This window comes from Penaeus monodon, chromosome 41 (assembly GCF_015228065.2).
Source record: "Penaeus monodon isolate SGIC_2016 chromosome 41, NSTDA_Pmon_1, whole genome shotgun sequence".
In the NCBI taxonomy this organism is placed as follows: Eukaryota; Metazoa; Arthropoda; class Malacostraca; order Decapoda; family Penaeidae; genus Penaeus; species Penaeus monodon.
In genome coordinates this window covers 24,291,647-24,301,646 of record NC_051426.1, presented here as the reverse complement: position 1 = coordinate 24,301,646, position 10,000 = coordinate 24,291,647, and the positions used below count along the sequence as shown (strand labels likewise).

At 35.6% G+C, this 10,000-nt stretch overlaps 1 protein-coding gene across 12 annotated transcripts in view; it reads left to right on the top strand.

The window, feature by feature from the left end:
• The window catches only part of LOC119598691 (prestalk protein-like), a 13,336-nt gene that overhangs the window by 971 nt on the left and 2,365 nt on the right, over window positions 1–10,000 (top strand). For 2 of the 12 annotated variants that reach the window (XM_037948435.1, XM_037948432.1), the window contains exons 2-11: window positions 952–1,051; window positions 2,331–2,480; window positions 2,646–2,786; window positions 4,072–4,221; window positions 4,403–4,540; window positions 5,569–5,718; window positions 5,898–6,038; window positions 7,082–7,231; window positions 7,405–7,545; window positions 8,722–8,871. In XM_037948435.1, coding sequence (XP_037804363.1) covers window positions 952–1,051; window positions 2,331–2,480; window positions 2,646–2,786; window positions 4,072–4,221; window positions 4,403–4,540; window positions 5,569–5,718; window positions 5,898–6,038; window positions 7,082–7,231; window positions 7,405–7,545; window positions 8,722–8,871 — 1,411 coding nt within the window. The remainder of the gene's footprint in view (window positions 1–951; window positions 1,052–2,330; window positions 2,481–2,645; window positions 2,787–4,071; window positions 4,222–4,402; window positions 4,541–5,568; window positions 5,719–5,897; window positions 6,039–7,081; window positions 7,232–7,404; window positions 7,546–8,721; window positions 8,872–10,000) is intronic. The other 10 variants (XM_037948433.1, XM_037948434.1, XM_037948436.1 and 7 more) reach the window with 10 other exon arrangements.

The following is a 10,000-nucleotide window of genomic DNA, read 5'->3' as shown; positions in this document are numbered from 1 at the left end:
GGTGATGGCGATTGTTGTAGCTCTAGAAGTATCAGTAATAATAAAAGTATAGTTGGAAACGTTGGAAGTAGTAGTAATAGTGGTAATAGTAACATAGTATTGGTACAAGTAATAGTAGTTGTAGAAGTAGCAGCAGCATTAGTAGCTGTAGTAGTGGGGGTGGTGGTGATAGTAGTTGTATTAGTAGTTTCTGCAGTAGTTATAATACTAGCAATGGTATTAACTTTATCATCATCATTACCATTATTATCATTATCATCACTCTTATTAATGTTGTTATAATTATCAATATCATTATTATCATCATAATTATTTTCATCATCATAATTTTTATCATTATCTTCATCGTCATTATTATTAGTAGTATTAGTATTAGTACTATTAGTAGTAGTAGTAGTAGTAGTCGTAGCAGTAGTATCATTATTACCATTATCATTATTATAACCAGAATTATTCTTACCATTACAATTGAATCTACTGTTAGTATATGATCATATATGCAATATTCATTAGTTTATGACAAAAGTCACATTCAACATAACGTCATAGCAAGGCTTACTTTAGGCAAAAATACATTTATTTATTTATTTATTATTTGGTTCTGATATCCGCGTTTTGGTTTTGGTTTTATATTTTCCTTTTTTTTTACTCTCTTTTCACGTTGATTTGATTTTCCAGTGTTCGTTTTATCTCTGTCTGTCTTTGTCTTTCTCTCTCTCTCTCTCTCTCTCTCTCTCTCTCTCTCTCTCTCTCTCTCTCTCTCTCTCTCTCTCTCTCTCTCTCTCTCTCTCTCTCTTATTCTATTCTCTTTTCTCTCTTCTCGCTAATCTCTTTTCTCTAGACTCATTTTTATAGAATCCCTCATCCATAAACATATCTATATCTTCGAGTGAATTTACGCAAAATTTCAGTGAAATTTCAGGTATCTAAAAAATAATACATACATCACAGAAAGAATGTGCAGGCGGCACCGGTACCTGTGTTGCAGAGAGGAATTGCAAAATTCTACATGAAAGAGGCTCCTGTCCTGATAACAAGGTCTGCTGCCTCGGTAAGTATCTAGATATTTTTTTTAAGTAACCTTTAGATTAGCAAACTTTTTTCCTAGTTTTCCCTTCTGTTTCTCTCTCTCTCCGATAAAAAAAGTCATGTGTTTTTTTTTTTATGGAATTAAGCTAGTTGCAACACATGCTAAAATACCTTTAAAATGTGAGCCAAAAGGTTGCATTCTGTTTTCTATGGTTTGTCATACCGTACAAGAGTATCTTCCGATTTGTTTGTTTGTTTTAAATTATAGGTTAATAATTAGATTATATTGAGGCAAAACTGAAAACCCATATCAGAAGCACAAAGTTTATAATTATAGCACAAGAAATCGTGCCACTTAATGTAGTGATGTCTATAGTTCAACCTATTTCCTAAATGGAGAATGCCTACTTATATCTACTTCAAAATACCCATGATAAACATAGATAATACATCGTGTATATACAGTGATGATATATAATCATAAATGTCTGCATGACCGGCATCTCTTTCACACAATATAGTAAACTCAGCAATCAATGACCCCGTGTGACCTGTGACAGAGTGAGCCACAGTATCATATAATGACCACGTTGTCTAGCTCCCACTTCCCCTTAGGCACCCTTGGAAAGTCAGTAGCTCCACCAGTGCTTCGAAAGCACTAGAATGCAATTGCTAAGGGGTAACTATGTTTTCTTGTAAGCGTTATTAAAGGAAACACCTATTAGCTATTGTTATTTTCAGCTAAATAATGCATTGCGTGTTCAGAAAAATATGTGCCTACTTTGTCCTACCTTGTGGACCCCCTAGGCTAACGACTTTCTAATATGGCCCGGAAGTAGGGCCCCTTATCTTAAAAAAGGGCCGTATGCAGAAGTTTTTCATTTCAAATTAGCGGATATTTTTTAAATTCGGTTTTTCAATCTCCTAGATTTTTTTTCCTTTTTTTTAGAATCTGCTTTGAAATTGAATGAATTATTAAACAATACAAAATACCAAGACTAGTAAACACACATACACATATATTGATACATACTGTACATATTTGACAGTGGTAAAACACTACCGTCTTCATACTATGTAGGTTTTTCTACCATGATCTGATTCTTTTATCTTGTTTGATGACTATATATCAACTATTTCAGTATTACCCACCTCATTCCCTATGAGATATTAAAAAAACTGCAAGATATATATCCCAGCCTGAACAGTGAACTGTGACGGGAAACAAAGACCTAATGCTGTACAAAATATAAGTTTACTTAATATCACTAATACCCTCAATTTATCAAACGCCTTTCCAGACGAAAAGGGTGGTGGAAGATCTTCAAAGAACGGAGACGCTACATGCGAAGACAGGAATGGAATATGCATGAATGAACAGAAATGCGAAGGAAAGTATGTCCTCAAGAAGGTTCAGTGCAGCGGGCAGAATGAAGTGTGTTGTCGAAAGGGTAAGCGTCATGTTTTTTTTTTTTTTCCATTATATTTTTAAACATATCCAAGCGTTATATCACAGACTGAGGAACGAACCAAGATGACACATAGAAAACAAATCTACTGCAATATAAAATAAATGATTAATATCACTAATACTCTCAACTTATCAAATATCACAGGAGGTAAAAGAAACTCGAAGGCTGCCGCAAAGGCCGAGTGTAACAATAACAAAGGGAAATGTATGACGAAAAGGAAATGCAACGCTAATAACATCCTCAAGAGCACTGAGTGCAGTGGAAATGAAGTTTGTTGTCGCAAGAGTAAGCATCAAGCTTCTATCTTGCTGACCGATTTTGTCTTTTCTTTCTTTCTCTCCATCAGTTTTTGTTGACCTCGGGTGACCTGTGACAGAGTGAGCCACGGTGTCATATACTGAGTCCTTTGTCTAGCTCCCACGTTCCCTTAGGCACCCTTGGAAAGTCAGTATTTCCACCAATACTTAAATTTTCTAGAGCCCCCGGATTGCACTTATGAGGGTAACTTTGTTTTCCTGAAAATTTGAAAGGAAAACGCTATCTTAAAAAATGAGCCATAAATATAAGCTCTGTATCTCAAATTCGGGACTACTTTTTGAAAATTGGTTTTCCATACTTCTAGGCATCCTATTATTATTAGAATTTGATTTGAAGTTGAATGAATTACTCAACAGTGCAACCAAGGCAGGGTCATGACCTTCTGGGACCCCTAGGCTAACGATTTTCGAATATAGCATTGAGTTTGGGCCCCTTAACTTAGAAAATGGGCCATAAATAGATGCTCATTATCTCAAATTAGGGACTACTTTTTGAAAAATAGATTTCCAGATTCCTAGCCATCCTGTTATTAGAATTTGATTTGAAGTTGAAGGAATTACTTAACAGTGCAAAATATTTAGATAAGCTCAAGAAAACTTACACATATAATATTTATATATATATTATATATTTGAAAATGGTAAACTCTGCCATCTTGACACTATGTGAGTTTTTTTCTAACATATTTGAAAATCCTTAAGAAAGATCCTTCAAGCTTGAGGATCCCAAAGATGCAGTCTATGCTATCATCTGGCCCCATTTGCATCCTTCGTATCAAAGAGGATTTCTATTTATTAATTTCAGTGGCGCATCTGTTATATCCATACAGTTAACATTTAACACATTAAAAATTGTTGTATGGGCTTTGCTTTTGGTAGGTCTTTCATCTTCAGCCTACTCAGCATTAGGGCTAATGCAGCACTGGCACCTACTTCCACTGAGCTGTATGACAAAGAAATCGTTTTCACAAAAGAATGATAAGCACTGATACACTCATGTTGATGAATTAGCTGGAAATGGTGATAATCCATGTAATACTTCCTATGCATCTGATTCTTTTATCTTCCTTGATGACCATATTCAACTATTTCAGTATTACCCACCTCATCCACTTTGAGATATTTGAAAACATCCAAGAGATATTTCTCAGCCTGAACAGTGAACTGTGACGGGAAACAAAGGCCTAATTCAATACAAAATGACAGTTTGCTTAATATCACTAATACTCTCAGTTTATCAAACGTCTTTCCAGACGAAAAGGGTGGTGGAAGATCTTCAAAGAACGGAGACGAATCATGTGAAAACAGGGATGGAAGATGCGTGGATGAACAGAAATGCGAAGGAAAGAATGTCCTCAAGAAGGTTCAGTGCAGCGGGCAGAATGAAGTGTGTTGTCGCAAGGGTAAGCGTCATGTTTTTTTTTTTTCAATTTTCTCCATTATATCTTTAAACATATCCATGCGTTATATCCTAGACTGAGCAACAAACCTAGGTGGCGCATAGAGAACAAATCTACTGCAATATAAAATAAATTATTAATATCACTAATAAGCTCAACTATCATATATCAAATATCACAATAGGTAAAAGAAACTCGAAGGCTGCCGCAAAGGCCGAGTGTAACAATAACAAAGGGAAATGTATGAAGAAAAGGAAATGCAACGATAATAACATCCTCGAGAGCACTGACTGCAGCGGAAATGAAGTTTGTTGTCGCAAGGGTAAGCTTCAAGCTTCTATCTTTATGACTGGTTTTGTCTTTTTTTCATCAGTTTTTGAAAACTTTCTTTTCCTGAAAATTTGAAAGGAAAATGCCAATTATAAACTACTTTTTGGGGCTAAATAATGCATTCCATGTTCAGAAAAATAGACTTTGCATGCCAAGGCAGGGTCATAACCTTGTGGGGCCTCCAGGCTAACAATTATCTAATATAGCTGGAGTTGGGGCCCCTTATCTTTAAAAATGGGCCATAAGTAGATGCTCGTTATCTCAAATTACGGACTACTTTTTGAAAACTGATTTTCCAGACTCTTAGGAATCCTATTATTAGAATTTGATCTGAAGATGGAGAAATTATTCAACAATGCATAATATTAAAATAAGCTCATTAGAACATAAACACATATATATTATATATTTGAAAATGTAAACACTACCATCTTGATACTGTGGGTTTTTTCGATCATACTTGAAAACCATTAAGAATCAAAGATGCAGTCTATGCTATCATCTGGTCCTGCACCATTAGCATCCTTCATACCAAAGAGGATTTCTATTTATTAATTTCAGTGGCGCATCTGTTATATCCATACAGTTAACATATAACACACTAAACATATTTGTATGGGCCCTTTGGTAGGCCTCTCATCTTCAGCCTACTCAGCTTTAGGGCTAATGCGGCACTGGCACCTACTTCCACTGAGCTGTATGACAAAGAAATCGTTTCTACAAAAAGCTAAGCTCCGATAAACTCTAATGGGTATTGTGCTACATGTTGATGAATTAGCTGGTAATGGTGAAAATCCACGCAACACGTTCTATGAATTTGATTCTTTTATCTTCCTTGATGACCATATTTAACTATTTCAGTATTACCCACCTCATCCCCTATGAGATATTTGAAAACATCCAAGAGATATTTCTCAGCCTGAAGAGAGAACTGTGACGGGAAACAAAGGCCTAATTCAATACAAAATGACAGTTTGCTTAATATCACTAATACTATCAGTTTATCAAACGTCTTTCCAGACGAAAAGGGTGGTGGAAGATCTTCAAAGAACGGAGACGATGCATGTGAAAACAGGGATGGAAGATGCGTGAATGAACAGAAATGCGAAGGAAAGAATGTCCTCAAGAAGGTTCAGTGCAGCGGGCAGAATGAAGTGTGTTGTCGCAAGGGTAAGCGTCATGTTTTTTTGTTGTTGTTGTTGTTTTTTTGTCCATTATATCTTTAACATATCCATGCGTTATATCCTAGACTGAGCAACGAACCAAGGTGGCGCATAGAGAACAAATCTGCTGCAATATAAAATAAATGATTAATATCACTAATACTCTCAACTTATCAAATGTCACAGGAGGTAAAAGAAACTCGAAGGCTGACGCAAAGGCCGAGTGTAACAATAACAAAGGGAAATGTATGAAGAAAAGGAAATGCAACGATAATAACATCCTCGAGAGCACTGACTGCAGTGGAAATGAAGTTTGTTGTCGCAAGGGTAAGCTTCAAGCTTCTATCTTTATGACTGGTTTTGTCTTTTTTCCATCAGTGTTTGAAAACTTTCTTTTCCTGAAAATTTGAAAGGAAAATGCCAAGTATAAACTACTTTTTTTGGCTAAATAATGCACTCTGTGTTCAGAAAAATAGACTTTGCATGCCAAGGCAGGGTCATAACCTTGTGGGACCTCCAGGCTAACACTTATCTAATATAGCTGGAGTTGGGGCCCCTTATCTTTAAAAATGGGCCATAAGTAGATGCTCGTTATCTCAAATTACGGACTACTTTTTGAAAACTGATTTTCCAGACTCTTAGGAATCCTATTATTAGAATTTGATCTGAAGATGGAGAAATTATTCAACAAAGCATATTAAAATAAGCTAATTAGAACATAAACACATATATATTATATATTTGAAAATGTAAACACTACCACCTTGATACTGTGCGGATTTTTTCGATCATACTTGAAAACCATTAAGAAGGATCCTTCATGCTTGAGGATCCCAAAGATGCAGTCTATGCTACCATCTGGTCCTGCACCATTAGCATCCTGCGTATCAAAGAGGATTTCTATTTATTAATTTCAGTGGCGCATCTGTTATATCCATACAGTTAACATTTAACACATTAAAAATTGTTGTATGGGCCTTGCTTTTGGTAGGCCTCTCATCTTCAGCCTACTCAGCATTAGGGCTAATGCGGGACTGGCACCTACTTCCACTGAGCTGTATGACAAAGAAATCGTTTCTACAAAAAGCTAAGCTCCGATAAACTCTAATGGGTATTGTGCTACATGTTGATGAATTAGCTGGTAATGGTGAAAATCCATGCAATACTTTCTATGCATCTGATTCTTTTATCTTGATGACCATATTCAACTATTTCAGTATTACCCACCTCATCCACTATAAGATATATGAAAACATCCAATTTTTCAGCCTGAACAGTGAACTGTGACGGGAAACCAAGGCCTAATTCAATACAAAATAACAGTTTGCTTAATATCACTAATACTCTCAATTTATCAAACGCCTTTCCAGACGAAAAGGGTGGTGGAAGATCTTCAAAGAACGGAGACACTACATGTGAAAACAGGGATGGAAGATGCGTGAATGAACAGAAATGCGAAGGAAAGAACGTCCTCAAGAAGGTTCAGTGCAGCGGGCAGAATGAAGTGTGTTGTCGCAAGGGTAAGCGTCATGTTTTTTTGTTTTGTTTTTTTGTCCATGATCCTTTTAAACACATCCAAACGTTATATCCTAGACTGAGCAACGAACCAAGGTGGCGCATAGAGAACAAATCTACTGCAATATTAAATAAATGATTAATATCACTAATACTCTTAACTTATCAAATATCACAGGAGGTAAAAGAAACTCGAAGGCTGACGCAAAGGCCGAGTGTAACAATAACAAAGGGAAATGTGTGAAGAAAAAGAAATGCAACGATAATAACATCCTCGAGAGCACTGATTGCAGTGGAAATGAAGTTTGTTGTCGCAAGAGTAAGCTTAAGCTTCTATCTCTGACTGCATTTGTTTTTGTTTTATCATCAGTTTTGTTGATCTCGGGTGACCTGCGACAGAGTGAGCCACGGTGTCATATACTGAGCTCTTTGTCTAGCTCCCACTTCCTTTTAGGCACCCTTGGAGAGTCAGTAGCTCCACCAATACTTACATTTTCCATAGTCCTGGAATGCAATTATAAGGGTAACTTTGTTTTTCTGAAAATCTGAAAGGAAAACGCCAAGTATTTTTTTTTTTTTTTTTTTTTTTTTTTTTTTTGGGGGGGGGGGGTGCTAAATAATGCATTCCGTGTTTAGAAACATTGACAGGGCCAGGTTATGACCTTGCGGGACCTCCATGCTAACAACTTCTTACTATACACTAGAGTTTGGGCCCCTTATCTAAAAAAGGGCCATAAATAGAGGCTCTTTGTCTCAAATTAGGGACTACTTTTTGAAAATTAGTTTTCCAGATTCCTAGCCATCCTATTCTTATTAGAATTTGATTTGAAGTTGAATGAATTATTCAACAATGCAAATTATTAACATAAGCTCACTAGAACATAAACACACATATATTTGAAAATGGGAAACGACACCGTCTTGATAGTATAGGGATTTTTCTACCATGTTTAAAAAGCTATAAGAAGAATACTTCAAGCTTGAGGATCCCAAAGATGCAGTCTACGCTATCATCTGCACCATTAGCATTTCTTCGTATCATCCTTTGTACCTATAGAGTTAACATTTGTCACATTAAAAATGGTTACATGGGCCTTGCTTTTGGTAGGCCTCTAATCTTCAGCCTAGTCAGCCTTAGGGATAATGCGGGACTGACACCTACTTCCACTCGGTTGTCTGACAGAGAAATCGTTTTTACAAATGAATGCCAAGCTCCAACAAACTCTAATGGGCATTGTGCTACATATTACTGATGATTTAACTGGTAATGGTGAAAATACTTTCTATGCATCTGATTCTTTTATCTTATTTGATGACCTTATATCAACCATTTTAGGATTACCCAACTCATCCCCTATGAGATATTTGAAAATATCTATGAGATATATTCCAGCCTGAACAGTGAACTGTGACGGGAAACAAAGGCCTAATTCAATACAAAATAACAGTTTGCTTAATATCACTAATACTCTTAATTTCTCAAACACCTTTCCAGACGAAAAGGGTGGTGGAAGAACTTCAAAGAACGGAGACGATGCATGTGAAAAGAAGAATGGAATATGCATGAATGAACAGAAATGCGAAGGAAAGGATGTCCTCAAGAAGGTTCAGTGCAGCGGGAAAAATGAAGTGTGTTGTCGCAAGGGTAAGTATCATATTTTTTTCAATTTTCAATATCCAAGCGTTATATCCCAGACTATGCAACGAACAAATGTGGCAAATAGAGAACAAATCTAGTGCAATATGAAATAAGTGATTAATATCACTAATACTCTCAAATATCACGAGCCTTATCCCGGTAATTTCCTTTTGATAATAAATGTAACAAGGTGTTATTAGAGATCGTAGATTAGAATTTATATATCAAAACAAGAGGCCACAGTATCAACGCCATATGTAGTACCTGGAAATGTTTGCGATTTCTATGTTAAGATAGATGTCAAACGCTTCGTATTTACTGGAGAACTTTTACATTTATATATATATGTATATATATATATATATATATATATATATATATATATATATATATATATATATATATATATATATATACATATTTGTGTGTATATATATATGTGTATATGTATAAATATATGTGTTTATACATATACACATATGCATACATACATACATGTACATGTATATTTATATATATATATATATATATATATATATATATATATATATATATATATATGTGTGTGTGTGTGTGTGTGTGTGTGTGTGTGTGTGTGTGTGTGTGTGTGTGTGTGTGTGTGTGTGTGTGTGTAAACACACACAATATACATATATATGCAATATCTATAGCTATATATCTATACATACCCACACACACACACACACACACACACACACACACACACACACACACACACACACACACATATATATATATATATATATATATATATATATATATATATATATATATAGAGAGAGAGAGAGAGAGAGAGAGAGAGAGAGAGAGAGAGAGAGAGAGAGAAAGAAAGAGAGAGAGAGAGAAAGAGAGAGAGAGAGAGAGAGAGAGAGAGAGAGAGAGAGAGAGAGAGAGAGAGAGAGAGAGAGAGAGACTCATAAGTATGCGTATACAGAAATGCATATGCGCACACAACCAAATACACATACATATACGTGAATTTTTAACATTCCCATCCTTAGTTGTCTCACATCTGAGTCACATGAGGTCACCGGACGGAGCGATCTTCGTACCCAACTGCTTCACTCTACATGCACATACTTACAAGGTCTATATGAGTACTTAAATAGATTTT